Source organism: Anas acuta, chromosome 8, assembly GCF_963932015.1.
Source record: "Anas acuta chromosome 8, bAnaAcu1.1, whole genome shotgun sequence".
NCBI lineage: Eukaryota > Metazoa > Chordata > Aves > Anseriformes > Anatidae > Anas > Anas acuta.
Genome location: NC_088986.1, coordinates 1542589 through 1560788, shown reverse-complemented (window position 1 = coordinate 1560788; position 18200 = coordinate 1542589). Strand labels below are relative to the sequence as shown.

The window sequence follows — 18200 nt, the reverse complement described above, 5'->3', positions numbered from 1 at the left end:
AAATACTACAAGAGTAACAGTCACATGGAAAGCCAGGAGGATGAAAGGTGAATTGCCAAAGTAGCCAGCAATTAAATCACCTGGTACTCAGAGCAGCCAGATTAACTTCACGAAGGGTGTTGCTCTTACATAAAGATGCCAGGAATCACCTGACGTGGAGCCAAAAAGCATAAAACCTCCTGCCTCAGTGAAGTGGCAGAACCTGGGCTGCACAGAGGCTGAAGTTCCCTCCAGTCTGCACCCACTGCTCCCCAGCAGCACGAGGACAGAACTTGCTCACCTTTTAAAGCTCTTACACAAGTAGAGCGTAAAAGCACCATACAAGTTTACAGCATTATTCCAGTCATTCAGGCTCACATTGGAAAGGAAGAATTAGCTGCCTCTTCCCACCTGCTGGCCAGGCTCCGAGATCTGAACTCCAGCTTCAAGCCGGCTCTTCTCCCACTATGTCCTGGCGATGCTGTACCCCCTACAGGGCTCACACTGGTTTGAGGGACAGAGGTCAACAAGGCAGAAGTAACCATTAGCACAGTGCATTGGAAAATAGACATGGTAGCAAGGGGGGGAAAAAAATAAGCAAAAACCATCCTGATTATACACAGGTATAGCTTTAATCATTCACAGAACTGCAGAAGTCTCAGGAACTGCAGAGCACACAGGAAAACAATTTTGACAATGAAAAAGTTATGTCTTTGGTAGGCAAGCCAGCCTTCGTGCCCAGAAGTGTAAGCATCTGGAGTCACAGACATGATCACTTGCAGTGCAGACCCCTAGCTTTTTTAGGGGTTTGCTCTGTTAAGATTCCTGAAAATGGTTTTTGAAATATACACTTTATAGATAACAATTTCTTTCAAGCCAACAGCCTGGAAATACTTAAAAACGAGCATGTACTCACAGGAATAGAGATGTTGGTTTCTAAGTGACATTTTTCTCTTCCGTAAACTTCTCGCATTAAAAACTTCATCACGTCATTACTAACATTGAACGTTTATTGTTTAAAAAAATAAACATGCACAAAGCCATCCCCTTTAAGACCAACACGAAATAATCCAGAGATTTTACAGAAAAGCAGTAGCCCTGTAAGGCAAGGATCCCTCTGAAGCGTATTTTCTCAGAGTCCACGCTCTGTTTACACCATGCAGCGTGCAAGTCCAGCCAACATCAATCACATAACGGAGCACTTGCCTTTCAGTTTGTCTTTCTTCTTCTGCTGCTTGGATTTCTTTCCATCCACTTGGAGGCTGACAGTTCTCCTCTTCTCCAGATTCAAGAGCTCCTGGAAGAGCTCCTGCACGTTGTAGTTCATTTTGGCTGAGGTCTCCATGAAGGAGCACTTCCACTTGCTGGCCAGCGCCTCCCCCTCGCTAGCATCCAGCTCCCTCTGGGTCTCGTCGCTTTTGTTACCCACCAACATGATGGGGATTTTTTGGATGTCCCCTTTGATCTGGCAGATCTGCTCGAAGATGGGCTGCAGATCCTCCATGGACTGCCTGCTGGTGACGGAGTACACCAGGATGAACGCGTGCCCCTTGGATATGGACAGCCTCTGCATGGCGGGGAACTGGTGGCTGCCCGTGGTGTCCGTGATCTGCAGGGTGCAGATGCTCTTGTCGCAGCTGATCACCTGCCGGTACGTGTCCTCGATGGTGGGGATGTAGGTTTCCCGGAAGGTTCCCCTGACGAAACGCAGGACCAGGGAGCTTTTGCCCACGCCGGCGGCCCCGAACACGACCACCCTGTAGTCGTTGCTTTGCTCGGGCATGGTTGCCAGTGCGTGAGGCGAGGATTTTAACCCCTAAAAAAACCCGAGCTCTTCAGGCTTACACAGCCCTGCACAGCGACGGCCTGCGGAGGAGGAAGGGGAAGGGAGCCATGGGGAAAAGCAGGGAGAAGCAGAGCCGTCAGCATCGAGCATCCCCTCCCCGGGAAGGGCTCACCCTGGCCGGGCTCTCCTCCCCATCCCCATCCCCATCCCCATCCCGGGACTCACCCGCTACCTGCAGCTCCCTCCCACAGCCCGGCGGGGCCGGGCCCCATGGCAGCGGCACCCAGCAGCCGGCTGCGAGCTGGGGCCGCCTCCCCTTCCTCCTCCTCCTCCTTCTCCTTCTCCTCCTTCTCCTCCTGCCTCCTCTCCCCGTCCCTTCCCTCAGGCTCCATGCACCCGCCCCCTCCGCGGCCCCTCACGCCGCCCCCTCAGCCCCGAGCCCGGCGCCCTCGTGTGGAGCCGCCACGGAGCAGCCCCGGCCCCAACCCCGGCCCTCGGCCTCTGGAGCCGGCCCGTGCCCCACCAACGCCTCACAGACCCCCAGAGACCCCCATGGAGCCCCCCCATGTCCCCTCGCCCCCCGCCACCCCCAGCCACCACCTGCACTCGGGGCAGGCAGCGCCGACCCCACACACAGCGCCCAGCCCAGCCCGTTAGCCGCTTAATAGGCATGCCGTAATCGTCCAGCCCTGATTTCCTGAGGAAATTAATAAAATATGTGTCTGTGCTGTCCCCCCTAGTGGGTGGGGTGTGTTTAGTGCTCGGTGTTTTCCGTCAGCTGTGGAATTGACTCGTGGATGGGTGCTTGTGGTGTGTGAGGTGTGGGGCTGTGGGGTCAGCACACCATTAGTGCCTCCTGCGCGGCCCCCGAGCAGGGGAAGCCGCCCTCAGAGGGAGGCTGAAACGAGGCTTTTCCCCCCCAAAAAACGGCTGCTGGGAGGCACGGCCCTTCCCGGGGCTGCCTGAAGAAGTGCAGCTGCTCTCAGCTCGTGTGGCATTTCCTACTGCGGCCATCACAACTATCCATGGGTCTGGCTGTGACCTAGGGGGGAGTGTTGTGTTGCCTTGATAAAAGTTCTTTTTTTCCCCTTTTTTCTCCTCCAGAATGAGTCTTTCCAAACACATCTCCCAGCCAGGACAAGGGCTTCCCGTCTAGCAGCCTGCAAAGGGCCGCGGGTCTCGGGGAGGCCATGAGGGAGTCATCGGCCCCGCACGGCCAAACCTCAGGGAGAGGGGACAAGGACAGGCAGTCCCCAGGCAGAGCCTCAAACAAGGCCCTGGGAAAGCTGCAGGAGGGTGGGAAACGAGGAGGATGCCAGCTTTAAAATGTGCCAAAGGGCATTTCTGGTGCTGTACTGCCAGAGCACGCAGCAGGGAGCACGCAGAGGGGACAAACGTCAGCCTGGTAACGGGGATACTGAGGGTAAGGGGGGTCTTCAGCACCCAGCGAGGCAGCTTTGAGCTCTTTGGGTTGCAGTCAGTGCTAAACCTGCCCCCCTCTTCTGTGGGGAAGCGGTGCTGGGTGATATTTTATGGGGTGGATCTGGCTGGGAGGCCGCTAGCTGGGCTGCAGGGGACTGCAGCGGCTTCCAAATAGCTGGCACGGACATTGAACTGTCAAAGAGCAGATTTTCTTAACAGATGTAACTGCGATTTGTAAAATAAGAATGTGCTCTAAAGCATTAGGTCACTGGATCAGCTCACCCAAGCTATCCTACAAACTGCTTGTTTCTCACAGAAGCTGTAAATGAAAACGTGGTTGAAGATGGTGCCCCTGGTGTTTCCCCTGATTCTGTGGATCACAGGTGATGGGGGGGAAACAGCTCTAAAAGGGGCAAATAAAGTACTTCTGAGGGACTCCAGGGATGTGATTATCCTCAGCTTCTACCTGCAGACCACCCACACATATGACTGCATGGCCCTTTGGTGGCAAGTCCTGGACATCAAGCGCTCCCCCTCTGCCCCAGCTCCCCCCTGCTCCCTGCACAGACTGGCAGTGACCGTCACTTTCGCAGGCGGAACTCACTGGTGGTACCTAAGAAATAATTGCTTATCCCAACATACAGAGCTGAGGATGTTTAATAAGCCGTGGTCTCAAAGCCATAATTACAGCCTGGTCACAGGAGGGTGATGCTGCTGCTTCTTATGGGTCTGTAAGCAGAGGAGTGAAATCTCTTCTGGGGCATTGATCACTGCTGATCCTGGAGAGCTTGGAGCCAGGAAAGGGAAGGATTGCTCCTGGTGGGATGTTGCTGTGCCACATTTATGCTAACAGAGCCACCCTGTGCCTGACCCTGCCCTAGAGCAAAACAAAAACAAACAAACAAGGGTGGGAGGGGGCTTTGGAGCTATTTCGTTCTACCCTGGTGTTTGTGCCTTATCCAAAAAGCCCAGAGGATTTTTCTCAAGGAGCTTCCACGTTAACACGCTCCCTCCTTCAGCAGCCCTTTTCTCTTGGTGTTGATAAGGCTCCTGCCACCCCCAAACATCTCAGTTTTCGAACACCAATGTAATCCCAAACATCCCTGCTGCAGGGCAGCTGGCAGCCAGCTCCTCCATGCCCATTTCTGCCCTCCCATCAAACGTTCCCCTTGCCAGATCTGCCCTCCCCGGGCTGCTGCACGAAGGCTGAGCCCTTAGCATGTGGTACCCATGCCTGGCATGCTCCCCATGGGCTGCTGACACAGCTGCTGCTCCATCCCGATCCTCCCCGATGTTCTCCGGCAGGCAGAGGCCGTGCCCAGCTCTTGGCCCTTGGCTCCCAGCTGGGCAGGGAGATGTGCTCACAGCCCGCCCAGCATCCGCTTCACCCGAATCCTGTCATTAACGGGGATTTCCAGAGACGATCTCTAAAACATCCTTTCTGGTGTTTATGAGGTATTTATTAGCCGCAAGGAAACGCTAACTAGCAATTATTAGCTTACCCGCTCTCTTGGCTAGTCCCTGTTGCTCAGAGGCAGATATCCCAATTCCAAACAACCTTTCCCAAGTGTGGCACGATGTCGGGCGGATCACCGCTCCCTGCCTGACCCTGGCCTCTCCCCTGAGTGCCATGGGAAGGGAGCTGCGAGCCACCCAGCGGGGACACAGCCTGGGCATGGACATCGCCAGCCTCACCAGGGGAAGGGGTGGGAAGGGCAGAGAGGGTGCGGCGTGGAGCCCCTGCCTTGGGAAGGGCAGAGCAGGCGGCCGGAGGAAGGATGTGGCCGCCAGCTGCTGGCTCCGTGCCCCGCTGCTGGTCAGGGTTTGCTCGGGCCGGAGCTGACAGCCACCAGATTTTCCATTTGAAATGGGAAGCAGCCGCTTGCCAGAGCCCCTCGGGCGAGCAGAGCAGGGGGGAGGCACCGTGCGCTGCTTTGCCTCCCCTGGTATCATCCGGGAGGATTCGTGGAGCTGGGAGATGGGCAGCCCTCGCTTTCTGTGCTGCTGTACAGGAGGTTCTGCTGCCTCCAGGCCTCTCCTCCCGCAGTTACAGCGCCCAATTTTTGGGCAGCACTGCCTGGGGTGCTGCTGGGACAGGTAGGGAAGGCACAGCAGCGAGCACGGTGCCAGGTGCTGGGGCTGCCCCATCCTCACTGCGCTCCATTTCCACCGCTTTTCCTCGTGGGACACAGACCTTTGGGTGTTGCTGATTCCTACAGAGAGGTACGAGACAGCGGAGAAGGCAGAGAGGGGATTTTTCTCTGGAATTACAGAAATGATTCTCAAAGCCAGAAGGTGTAACCATCCCTGACTCCAGGTGAAGACACAGCCAAAAAGCAGGGCAGCATTTTGACCATCTCAGCCAGGGGATGCTGCCCCATGCCCCAGGCACAGAGGGCTGGGGCTCAGAGGAGCTGTAGGATGCTGTCACCCAGCAGTGTGTCACCCTCAGAGGACACCACGAGGGCATCCAGCACCTGGAGCCACTGTGCTGCTGCACGGGGACATCCCGAGAGGCACCCAGCTCCCCCCGTGCTGCTTCACCTGGTGGGTGAGGATGCAGCGAGGTGGGAAGCGTTTCTTTCTGGTGCTATGGGACAAGATGTGGTGCTGTGGGATGCCGGGATGCTCCAGCAACGTCAGTGGGAGCCTGTTCCCTCTCCACGAGACCAGGCTGGCCCAAAACAGCGGGGGAATGGCCAAGAGCATCAGGAGATGCTCAGCCCCTGCTCACCACTCGGGGGAGGCTCAGCCTGCGGAGCTCTGGCACCTCTCACATGTCAGAGGTGGGAGGCAGAAGGAGCCAGCAACTGCAGCCAGGCTAAAACCTCCCATCCCATTTAAAACTCGAAAAAAAACCCTGAAGCCCGGTGCCGGCAGAGGGCGGCCGAGGAGCTCCGCAGCCCCCGGAGCCTGCAGATACCGGCTCCCAAAATGTGCCCTGGGGAAACCAGCAGAGCCCTGCACAGCTCCACAGACAGGCTGGTGGCTGCCACACTGCAGCCTCCCCAAGCACAAGGGCTGGGAACCTTTCCTTCCCAGGTTATGGATGGAAATGGTGTGATCGCTGCTGCAGCAGCTGCTTGCAGCTGCCTGAGCTGCTGGAATGGTGCTGGAACGGGCTGGATTTTGTCCCGTGCTGCTAAACCCCAGGACCCTTCCCAAAACATGGGCAGCAAGTGGCTGCGCCTCCGAATTCAGCAGCAGATGGAGGCAGACGCCCAATTTCTGAGGTGGTGGAAGAGCTGAAGGAAAACCAAGTGGCTGTGCAGTGCCAAACCAACACCTCGTGTCCTCTCCAGGCTGTCAGCTCCGTGGCAGGACCCCAGCAGAGCCTCCCAAAACGAGGGAGAAGTGGTGCTGCTAACAGTCCCGGAGCAAAGGGCTGAAGGACAAGCAGCCCTTGGTGCCAAAGCACCTCACTTCTGCACCACAAAGTGTTCGAAGAGAGATGAGAGAGAAAAGCCAGGCCAATGACAAATCCACAATATGGTATATTTTATTTAAATTAACAAATCTACACGTTTTCCAGGTTGCTTAAAAGCATTCTGTAAAAAGTGAACTCAACCTAAACAAAAAAAAAGAATATATTTTAATAAGACCCAGGGACTATTTCCGAGACAGATGAGTAGGGCTTAGGAATTAAGAAATAAAAAAAGTACACACGCACGCGCGCACGCTCACACAGACACACACCCCGTAAACAAATTGTTAGTGTTTGACACAAAATTTGGTTTTAAAGCTGCAATGCCCCGTCTGTAAAGAGCCTTTACAAAATGCAATGCTATCCTAAGCTGTAAAAGAAACCATGGACACATCTATGGGAACAACATAAATATCACGTAAGAACCCAACGTAAAAAGGACGTTAACGTTGCAAAGTCGAGCGCTCAGCCAGGGCGATGAGGGAGTTGTGGCTGTGGGCATTTGTCTAACCCACTTTGCACCAGAACTGCTGCTGTGCATCGTGCCTGCTCTCCCCAGCACTCGTTTCTGTAGGTAAATGGCATATGGGTTGCACGTCGCCATCCGTGCTGAAGGTGTGGTCCCAGGAGTTGCTCTGTGCTCTACAATAAGCATGCCCCCTTCCTTTTTCATTTCCTTTAACCATTCCCTATAACCATTCCCCCAGGGGCATCAGCGTCCTGCTTTACAGAGATACAAACTTCCCCCAAACGGTGCACAGCCTGGGGCTCTCAGCAGCTGAGGGGATGGAAGATGACCTGTGCAAGCCTCTCCTTCAGAGCTGTAGCTCCAATTCAGGGCATCTTACTGCCCCTTGAGTGCTGTTCTTCCTGGGGCTGCAGCAGAGCAATGCATTTGGGGCCGTGGTCCCGCTGGGAAATGCAACAGAGAGCAGCAGCAGGTTACCTTGTGGGGACAAAAGTGGGGTGGGGAGGTTGAGCTGCGTGTTACTGGGGGATTTCAGACGTGCTAGTGCCAGGTACCAAGGCCAGCCGTGTCCTCAAGTTCTCTCCCAGGCCCTACAAGAAGGTGGGTCCGGAGCAGCACCGACCCTTCTGGCTGTGTCCGAGCCACCAGCACGCCTCGTGACTGGTCCCCAGCACAGCCCAGTTTCAGCCTCCACCCCACGCGATTCCCAGTGCCCTCTGAGTCAGAGCAGCAGCCACAGCACGGGCTGTGGGACCACGTCTGAAAAGCAGACGTCTGCGTGAGCGTGTGCCACGTGGATTTCCCCTGCAAAGGGCCTGACTCCCGCCCTGGGGCCCTGCTCTTCTGCCCCTGGTACGTAAGCAGCAGAAAAATGAAGGAGATGTATCAAAAAGGTGAGACAGAGGAAGACTAGAGCGAGGGGAGCCAACGGGGCTGAGAACAGGCAGGAGCTGGCTGTGAGATCAGTACCTCCGGGCACTGGGACAGGAGCACACGTTTCTCCTGCAATCCAGTTTGTACATTCCCCTGTATTTAACAGACAGCTGTGAAGCCTACTGAAAAAGCAGGTAGCTGCTTCTTTTACATCTTAACTATGACCAACAGTCCACCCCCTTCTCCAGCTCTGTTTCATTCAAGTGACAGGCTTGCTGTGGGGCTACAGAGCTGTACCAAAGACCTCGAACACCGTTCGATACAATTTTAGATGAGTGAATTAAATGTTTTCAAAACGAAGCCTTAGTTCTGCTCCATCCTCCCCATCCTCATGCACACGCACACACACACAGAGCCCAGCAGAAATCGCCCAGCTCTGCCACTTGTACCGCCCGAACGTGTGACTTTGCAACATTAATGCTCTTCTAGCAGGTTTTTACGTGCTCGAGTGTAACACAATATACATATCCCTCCCCCCAGAAATAACTACAACATATTAAAGAGTTTACAAATGTTATGCTCGGCGTCACTGCTCTGTGAAAATACACTAGATGCTGGGTGCTCAGAAAGCAAGTTACGTCGGACACATCTCCTGCAGGAGGGCGTTGTGTCGTCCTGTGTACTCCACTTTTGTCTCGCGTCTCAGCCGCCGGGATCTCGGCCTTACTCCTGAGCCTCCTTGCGAGCCAGCTTGTAAACCTCCGTGGGGCCGTCCACGTGGGTGATGGTGGTGGTGAGCTGGAGCTCCTCGCCGCTGCCCACTCCCAGGTCACCTGAAAAACAGTGATGCCGTCAGACTGCCCTCACCGTACAGTGTTGTGCAATTAGAAGGCAAAAAGATCTGTTTTGTTCAGCCCAGGCTCTCAGGAGCTACCTGAACTCTGTTCTATGCACAGTGTCTATCAACGCTTTTATTTGAGGTCATTTAGATGTGGGCATGTTGGCAGATGAAGATTTCGGTGCTACTGGAGGCCACCAGAAGGAAACCAACAGCACTGCCATTCTCCCCTTGCCCCAGTTCCAATCCTTTTCCCACTCCGATGTTTGAGCTATGCAGTCACAACTGGGCAATACCAAAACACCACAAAAACCAAGCTAAAAGGTTTTAGACAGCCGTGCCTGAATACTCAAACCTGTCTAGCCTAGTCAATAATTAAAATGTCTGCTGGAACAGCAGTGCTTTGAAGAACAAACCCTCGTTTGCATAACATTTCAGTGTGCTGCATGGGCACTTTGGGAAGAAAGATACACAGAAATACCCCCCACTTTTTGTTGCTCTCTTCTCATGGTAACCTTCACATGCAGATGATTTGGAGCCATTTACCGTTTGACTGATCCTCCCCATAGTTCTTGTGTGAGGGCGCGTACAGGAACATGAGCGCGAAGACGTAGAGGTTCCACATCCCGTAGATGCCGGTGAAGAAGGCGCTGTTCACCTGGATCGTGATGTCCCCCCACTTCCAGTGGCCTTCTGTCACCTGCCCGTGAGAAAGCAGACGGTCAGCGAGGCTGGAATCACACACAGATGTGACCCCTGAGGCTCTGGCTTGGAGCAAACCCACAAGAAAAGCCTCGGTTCCCCAGGATGAAGACAACACGTGCACAACAGAGTCAGTCACCCAGGCAGGGGAGCATTTTCTTCTTCTGCCCCAGCATGCAGGAAAAATGGTGCTTAGAGTGGTTGCACCAGGATCCCTATAACTTTGATTCCTAACCGTGGCACAATCCTTCACAGGCTGCAATAGCAGCTGTCAAAGCTGGCGTGTTCAGCAAAGGCTGGCACACGAAGGGCAGTACCTCAGAGACAGCTCCTTACATCTGAGAACATCAGACTTCTATAAATAGGCCTCCTGCACAAGGGGAAGCAGCATGAATAATGTGAGAAGCGAACGTGCTGAATGCCTTCTTGCTGCCTCTGCCTCACGAGAGAGGCCCAGGCTGACTGCATCAGCCTCAGACATGGAGATCTGTCAAGACTTACCAAAATATCATCAATATTAATATCACTTGAAGACGCACGCACTGTTCACAGTGCAGTGCTGGCTTGCCATTAAAGGGAGAGACACAAGGCAGCAGCGTGCCTTTTCCTGACAGGAAGAGCTTTCCTGAGAAAACCCCAGGACGTTCTGCTCCAACGAGGAGCCGCAGCAGCACAACCTTGCCTTCAGGGCAAGACAAAAGCTTAGCTTGAAAAAGAGGAGCTGGACAAGATCGCTTGTGTTACGCCCATACGCGGTGACAGCTACAGTCATTAATACTCGGTGATTAATTGAATTGCCAAGTGGCATTTCTCATACCAGTGCTTCAGCCTAACAGATTTTTACGAGCAAAATCATCTGCTGCTGGGTTTTCCATTGGGACCCACCGCATACCCCAAAGCGTAAGGGATGCAGCGAGTGAGACCCTGCTCCTGCAGATGCAGTTCTGTAACGTTGGATTTGCAAGGCTGTCCAACTGTTCTGAAACTACAAGCTGCTTCTGCTTAGGAACAACCATAAGATAGCATCTGTTTCAAAGATGTCACTTACCAGCAGACTGTTACTTGAAGTAAACCATCAAAGTGCATTTAAACAGCTAGATCAGCTCATGCGTACAGAGAGGCTGCACCACAGCTCGGAATAACTGGGTATCTATCTTGCTAGAAACAACAGGGTTGCAAAGTCAAAACCAGGACAGGCTGAATTCTGGTATTTCTTTGTGGGTATAAAAGCCACCAGATTCTTTTAATGTGAACAGAACATTTTTGCTCTTGCTGAGTTCTCAGAAATGACTAAACTGTTTTGGCTGATATTTCAAAAAACACAGACCCTGTGTGCCAAAGGCCTTTGTGGAAGTTTCTGTGTTTCAAACACATGAAAACAACTTCTTAAAAAGCAACTTATCATAGCGAACTGTAAGACAGAGGCCTGGTCTCTCTGAGCTGCAGGTAGCCCAACCTTCCTAGCACGTGGGGGATTTAAGGCTGATGCTCTCAAACGCAGCTGAATTTCGTCACGCTCACCTGGCTCACGATGAAGAAGATGACTGTCATTGCTGCGCACGCCAGGGTGATGAGCATCAGGAACTTGAACCTAAAAATCAGCCCCTGTTGAGAGAGAAATGTCACTGGTCACGTTAACAGAATCCACAAAAACCCATTTTTGTTTTTAGCATGTACAAGACACGAGTATAAAAAAAAAAAAAAAGGAAAAGGAAAAAAAGGGTCCAACCCACGAAACCCCAAACCAAAACAACCTCCACCCACTCCTTCGTGCTGCGTTCATGACAGCCAATATTCTCCGTTCCCCACACACGTCTGCATTCCTCCCCGATGCTCCGAGCAGGGTGTGCATGTCTGGACAGCTCTGGCTTTCCATTACAGCTGCCTTTGTGACTGATTTACAAAGAGTTAATGTGAGAGAGGAGGCAGGTCAGCCTGAGCTATGGGTTTCGTCCAAGGGACAGCCTACCTGATAGCTCACAGCTTTCATTAAACAAACATCTGTGGAGAGATTTCGGGTTTTAGCAAGACAACGGGACGCTTGTACGGTGATAGCAGGGGTCTGTATGGGCTAATCCCCACCTCCAGAGTCCCTCTGGCAGGAAACTGCAGCAATTCTGAACGCTTGTCAAAATTACTTTGTGCACTACAAAAGAATGTAAATTATAAGAAACTTTATGGCTCAAAATCTCTTGGCTGGGAATCGCACCACGTACTGGATTTGCTCTTGATAGTTTTAAGTTTTCACTTAAAAATTGTTTTGGTTTTGTTTTTCTTCTTCTTTTTTTTTTTAAACCATTTGGGGAATTTTGATGGAAATGTCTGTGTGTGCGTCATTACTGAGCTCCACGGTGACAACAAATGACCATTAGTTTAACTCTTCCAGGCCAGATTCGTGCTTTGCCAGATGGTTGTAGTTACAGCACGGCCGCAACAGCTCTACAACACAAGCTAACGTCCTGTGCCTCTTGCTAAAGGGAAAGATGGAAAAAAAAAAAAAAGCTGAATATCTTGTGCAAATTCTCTCAAGTCTGATTTTCTATGTTTCATGTGCATCCCCGATGGGTGATAACCAGCCTGTTGAAACCAGAAGTGACCATCGTTATACACAACAATGCTGGTTATAAATATTTACACAGCCATGAAAACAAGAGGCTCTCCCAGCTCAAGCAGCTAGAGAGAGCTCCTCATGTTCTGCAGCAGCTTGAGGACAGCCAGGGCAGAAACAACATACAAAATTACAGGCTGAAAAAGGGGAAAATGAGCTGAGCAAGTCGGGTTTTGACCTTTGTGTGACAGTTTCTCTCCTGTGATTTGGGTAGGACTACCCCATAAATCTGAATTTGTGCCGTGGAAAAAACTAGGTGGTTTTGGTAATACTTGCCATTAAACAGAATCATTATTATTAGAGAAGGAGAAACTGAGGGACAGGGAGCACTTTCTCCCTGTAGTAATTTAAAGGGCAGTTTGAGCAATTTTGTACTATCCCCCAACACACATTGATAAACTGGGAGATGACAACCACTCAAAAAAAAAAAAAAAAGGCAAAAAGAGAGCTGGCTTACACACCCTCCTGAGGGATTAAAATGTTGTATCAGGACCAAAGAGCCAAACACAGGAAAAAATGTAACAGCAGTTGAAAGGAACAAAAGGCAGCTGGGGGACTTGAGCAGCTGAGGATCAGGCTTTCCAGTTCAGGCCTGTACTGACAGCAAAGGGTTTAGTGTAGTCCTTGAGGGTGAAAATGCTTTGTGAAAACACAAATGGTACAAGAAGGAGTGCCTACCTCATAATGAAGACAGCGAACCTTGCTCATTGCCGGCAGGCTTGACTGCTTTCCATTGATGTTTCTGAAAACTTGGAAGACCATAAAACACAGGAAGAGAAAATAAAGGCACAAGCAGATTCCTGCAACTATAATAAAGGCCATCTGAGCAGCGCAGGTTAAAGGAAAGTGACATGAAGTGACAGAAAACATTATTCAGGTGATTTACTTCTGATATGATCAGGAAAGTCATCAATAACCCTGTGGGGTGGCCACGATGGCACCCTTGACCTGGATCTCCCCCTGCTGCCTCCCAGACCTCGATGTCCCCAAGCACAGCACTGGTGCCGGAGGTACCTGGCACCAAACCTACCACGACCGCCTCTTGCAGCCACCACCAGGGTTCCCCAAAACGCCCGAGCCCCACCACACAGCTCAGCCAGGAGGAGGAAGGTCTCGTCTCCCACCTCTACCCACCCCGAGCACGTGGGCCTGCCAGAGCCCCGTCAAGGATACAGCCAGCTCCGTGCCCACCTCGGTGGTCCAGATGCTGTAGAAGGGGTTTTTCAGCTGCACTCCCCTGCGAAGAGAGAAAACACAGAGCTGCCACGGAGGCCAAGAGGCTGGCAGAGCCCCGTGCTGCTTTCCCTTGTGGGCGAGGAGGACGCAAGGTGGGACAAGATGTGCTGCTGTGAAGTGCCCAAAGGCCTCAGCGTCTTCACTGGGAGCCCTCTCCCTCCTCATGAGGCAGGGAATCCAGCCCCAAGGATCGAAGCCCTTGTTCCCCAAGGCACCTCGAGCCCCGTGCTCAGAGGTGGCCGCCGGCCTCGGCCTGCCCTCCATCCCCAGGGCAGCGCTGAACCCACCTCTCGCACATGTCGAAGATGAAGAGGCAGAAGGAGCCGACAGCTATGGGGCCAACCTGCTTCCAGTACCCCGAGAGGCGGTTCCGCTCGTTCTGGTCCTAATCGAAGGGTCAGGAGGTGGGCAGGAGGAGGAGAAATGAGGAAGAGCGAGTTAGCCAGCAGTCCTCTCACCAGGAACGAAACCCCAAATCCCAAACCGCTTCCAAATCCCCACAAGTGAGGAAAAGGGAGCTGCCAGGCATTGCTGCAAGGGGCAGGGGGCACGGCAACCACCTGCCTTTCTGTCACACCCACCATCATGTGCTCTCCGCAGAAGATGATCCAAAACGACAGGAGCATGGCATAGAAAATGCCTTGCCGAATGTCTCCGAAGAGCAGCATCCACGTCCAGTCAAAGCCAATGGAAAACCACTCCACCGGGATGTTAATGAACGTCATGGAAATTCCCAGAGCAAAGATCACCCTGGAGAGGGAGAAACACTACCTCCATCTATTTCCAGTTTGCAGGGAGAAAACACAGAGCCATAGCAGCCAGAGGTGTGTCCAGTGGGGGACAAGAAAACCCTGCACTGTTCAGGCAGGGGCAGCAGATTGTCACCAGGGCCAGGAGGTGGCACCTCGTGCCAGCAAAGCCCCTGGCACTGAGCTCCTCCAAGCAGCCACGGGTAAACGCAACATTTTCTCTGGGGGGTTAGTGGGGAAGCAGTGACAATATTGAGGTTTCTGAGTGCTCCTGGGTGGAGGGAGTGGACAGAGAGGGAGAAGAGAGGAATCCTGTCCCCCAAAGATGTGCCCTGCCTGGGAGCAGTCACAGCCTCGGCCAGGGTCACCCCAGCCAGGCACACGCGCCCCCCCACTCACTTCTCCAGCAGGACAGGAGCGCGTGTCATCAGCGTGATCCGCCGCCAGTACCAGATCATGATGATCAGAATGCTGGGGGTGAGGAAGGTTTTCATGGCAAACCAGACTTTCGTGAAGCCTCCGTTTTGATGGATACCCTAAGGAGAAACGAGGTGCAACGTGACAAGCTTACAGGGCTGGCAGGAGAGGCACACACATCGCAGCATTTGACATGCGAGCACATGCAGACACAGCCACTCTTTGAAAGCCGCGGTCTGACCACCACAGGGAAGGGAGCAGCTGCCCACACAGCATCCAGCCCATCTGAGCAGGCTTCAAAAGCCCCGTTGGAAGCAAACGCCAAAACCCACAGCGTCCACGGCGAGGTGGGAAGCGGTCTGCGAGAGCGGCGCTTCTGACACAGCGTGGAAAAAACTGCCAGCACTGCTCAGACGAGTAACGAGATAGTCACGGAGCTCAGTCACCGCTGGTGGGCAACGCAGTGGCCAAATTAATGCATTTCTCCAGACACACGCCCTCCCACCGCCGTCTGCAGCCACCACAGCCTGCTGGCTGACCGCTGTGAAAGGGACAGCGGGAGGAGGCTTTCCAGCACGGGAGGGCAGCAGCAAGGACAGCTGAGTGCCACCTCCAGCATCTGTTTGGGGATAGCCAGCTCTGAGAGAGAGCTGCTCCCCTCTGAGCCCTGCTGGTCTGTGTCTCATTTCCCCGTGCTCTCATCCCTGACAGGCAGACAGGTCCCTGCACCGTCCCTCAGAGGGATGGACCCCTTGGGAAGGAGGAAAGTTGGGGCGCTGGGCACATTTTCAGGCAGAAGCTACCCATGGAGAAGAGCAGGACTCCTGCTGTGGATCGGGGAGGAGGACCAAGGTCTGCGGGTACCCCAGCTGGTGGCAGCACCGCGGGGCGCAGTCCCTCTGAGGAGGGGCAGCGAGGCAGACACTTACCACCAGGCGGATGTCCTTGATCTCCCCGATGCCCACATTGATGCCTTTCCTCTCGTTCACGGGCAGACGGATGTTGATGAGGTAGTACTTGTGAGCCACGCTGCCGATCTCCATGAAGGGGAGGAAGTCGCAGTCGTAGTGACGGCCTTCGGACTCCAGGGTCTAGCAAAAAGGGCACAAAGTGGCAAGACCGTGGTCAGCCACGTCCTGCGTGGGGGGCGGCCACACAGGCCCTAACACTCAGCTTGCCCAAGGGCATTATTGGCACCGAGAGACCATCTGCTCACCCCCACCTTCTCTGAAGGCCTGGGGAGAATCTGTGCAAGTCTGGAGACTCATCAGTGGGTTGGGGACCTTTTTCCTTAAGTTTCTGATTGTTTTGGGTCATTTCTAGTTGTGCTCATCGCTTATAAGATTGCAGCTTGAGGCATTAAGAAGTTGTTTTAAGAAACTCCCACCCCACCTCTCCAGGTTCTGTGAGTGCCGCAGTGTCCCTGATGGGCTATTTCCTTGCTCCTCCTGAAGAACAAGGTTTTGTCCACCACAGAAGCACCAGATGGACAGGTCCAGGTTCTCTGGAATGGTTTTGGGTAAACAGATCCCAAAGCTTTTAACTTTCAGCCAGACCACAACGTTAGAGGACAATTCTGCCTGCACCTGGGTCTGTGCATTGACCTCCCACCTTTTCTTCCTCACCACCTGGCTTCACCCTTTCTCTTGTGCCACAAAGGGAGCCAAGCTGCATGTGGAGCTCATCAGATTTTCAATTACATTTTCAAAGATTTTAAGCCAAGAGAAAGGTGACAAGCCTGAAAGATACAACTGAACAATCCTACAAAGCACCACAAAGGAAAGGAAGAGAAGGACTCCCATCACACTCCCACCCCAGCCCACCCCCAGCATCATCAGAACACCTTACCTTTGGAGAGCCAAAGGTGCATTTCAGCTTCCTGATCTCTATCGCGTGTGCTATTTCTTCCCATTCATCAAACATGTTATCGCGATACGCTAACGACACATCCAGGGTGATTTCTGCGTTTTCTTCTGCAAGAGGAAGGAAACACGGAGCTCGTTAGACACCGATGGTTGTGGGCAAAGAGCATTACTTATTTATATAGCATTAGGAACAATAATTCGCATAAAACTGGAGCAGAGACAGTTGCAGAGGCAGGCAGTCGACCAAAAGAGTCCATCAGACTTCACTGTGGGTTGGCAGAGGAGCAAGCAGCCAGGCTGTTACCACACTTTCTGCAGGTAACGCGAGGGTACGCAGCTGTAGGTCCTGCTGCTTCGGGAAGCAGCGACATTGCAGCGCAGGATTTACCTTATATTGACACTGAAATAGCTTTGATTTACAGCAAACCACCCCAAAAAAGAACTATACAACAGTATATACTGCATATGGTTAGATGTATAAAGATCTATGCACCTAATGGTACATTTTGGTTGTTCAGACGTGGTGACTTTAGTCGCCTATCAGTGTAACCTCAGGGTTCCTCTGGCTCATCGTCCATAAACATTAAGGCCCAACACCCCGAATAAAGAGGTCTAGAATAAGCCCCTTAACACAGGGGGTTTCTAGCAGAGAGATTTTAAATGGAAGAAACAAAAAGGATCACAGAGATCCCGGAGTGAGGTGGGGAAGGGGGCACAGTGACACTACTGGAGCATCAAAATGCATCACCAAAAGCACAAATTGCTGCAGAACTGCCCAGAAGTGCTCCTAAAAGATAAAGCAGTGTTCCCAGAGTGATAGGAAAACACTACTTTTTTTTAAAAAAAAAAGAAAAAGAAAAATTGAAGTTGACCCTGCTGGAAAAAAAGGAAGTCCTGATAAGCAACTCCACATGAAGGAACCGATGTCTCCTACACGTGTTGTTTAACCCAGGCGATTCTACAGCAGGGCTTTGGGGTCCTCCCCCTGCACCTCCCGGCACTGGCTGCTTTCCACCCGCACGGCTGCACCAACTTGCAGGCCAGCAAGCACACACAGAACGGAGGCACCCAGGTAGGGCAGCCACACCGAGCTTGGCTCAGCAGTTTCGTACTCTCCCATAGCTGGAGGAAAAACCAGAGGGGCAAAGCACGGATTAGGAGAGGTGAGGTGGATGATTCTTGGGCTGCAGGTGCTGCAGGAGGCCAGCAATTCCACCCTGAACCGTGGGGGCAGCAGGGATGGAAATGTCACATGGAAAACCTGCAGCTCCAGCATGTATTTCAGTGTTTTCAGCTCCTCAGAGCAGTGCTGTTCGTGTTCATGTGGGAACAGCCGACCCATCCTCTCCTGGGCCCGTCCACAGCAGGAGCACGGGGTGTACCTGCCTTTAAACACGCTCTCGCTAGGGTGCAGCCAGGAGGTCGCTGCTGCAAGGAGGCAACAGGGCTGGAGCAGTCTTACTGAGCTCCCCTAAGCCAGCTCGTGAGACTGAAAGAGTTACAGCCCGAGCCTGCCAAGCAGCAACACACAAACACAGCTTAAAAACCCACGGCAAGCCCGCACCAGCTCCGCCAGATGTGAAATCCTCCCCAATTACCAGGCACAGCTCCAAGGCGAGGCTCCGCCAGAGGCACGCGCTCTGCAGCATGCTCACGCTGCGGCCTCGCCTGCTTCCCTCGGCCACCAGCCCCTCGGAGAGCTGCCGAGGGCCGTGCCAGCTCCGTGCCAGCTCCGTGCCTCGCTCCCTGTGCCGGTGCCGAGGTGCCGGCGGGTCCCCGCGCAGGGTGCGGTGGCACAGCACGCCTGCTGGCACGGGGTCAGCGACGCCTCC

At 53.2% G+C, this 18200-nt stretch overlaps 2 protein-coding genes across 4 annotated transcripts in view; both read right to left on the bottom strand.

Annotated features, from left to right (window-relative positions):
- Positions 1-589: 589 nt before the first annotated feature.
- Positions 590-2518, bottom strand: DIRAS3 (DIRAS family GTPase 3). Of its 2 annotated transcripts, none has more exons than XM_068690646.1 (2): positions 2366-2518; positions 590-1845 (listed from the first exon to the last, which is right to left on the bottom strand). In XM_068690646.1, the coding sequence occupies exon 2, from the start codon at positions 1760-1762 to the stop codon at positions 1166-1168; it is 597 nt and encodes a 198-aa protein (XP_068546747.1). In that variant the 5' UTR covers positions 1763-1845; positions 2366-2518; the 3' UTR covers positions 590-1165. The 2 variants fall into 2 exon arrangements, with proteins under 2 accessions (XP_068546747.1, XP_068546746.1); XM_068690645.1 differs by lacking the exon at positions 2366-2518 and adding an exon at positions 1991-2147.
- Positions 2519-6668: 4150 nt separating this feature from the next.
- The window catches only part of WLS (Wnt ligand secretion mediator), a 36223-nt gene continuing 24691 nt past the window's right edge, over positions 6669-18200 (bottom strand). For both annotated transcript variants that reach the window (XM_068689925.1, XM_068689926.1), the window contains exons 3-12: positions 16352-16476; positions 15433-15594; positions 14486-14622; positions 13919-14087; positions 13625-13722; positions 13275-13338; positions 12780-12923; positions 11015-11098; positions 9338-9491; positions 6669-8786 (exon numbers count right to left, since the gene is read on the bottom strand). In XM_068689925.1, the coding sequence (XP_068546026.1) occupies positions 8677-8786; positions 9338-9491; positions 11015-11098; positions 12780-12923; positions 13275-13338; positions 13625-13722; positions 13919-14087; positions 14486-14622; positions 15433-15594; positions 16352-16476 (1247 nt within the window). In that variant the 3' untranslated portion in view covers positions 6669-8676. The remainder of the gene's footprint in view (positions 8787-9337; positions 9492-11014; positions 11099-12779; positions 12924-13274; positions 13339-13624; positions 13723-13918; positions 14088-14485; positions 14623-15432; positions 15595-16351; positions 16477-18200) is intronic.

Coding starts and splice junctions, on each gene's coding strand:
- DIRAS3 (XM_068690646.1), bottom strand. CDS start 1,762: ATGCCCGAGCAAAGCAACGACTACAGGGTGGTCGTGTTCGGGGCCGCC.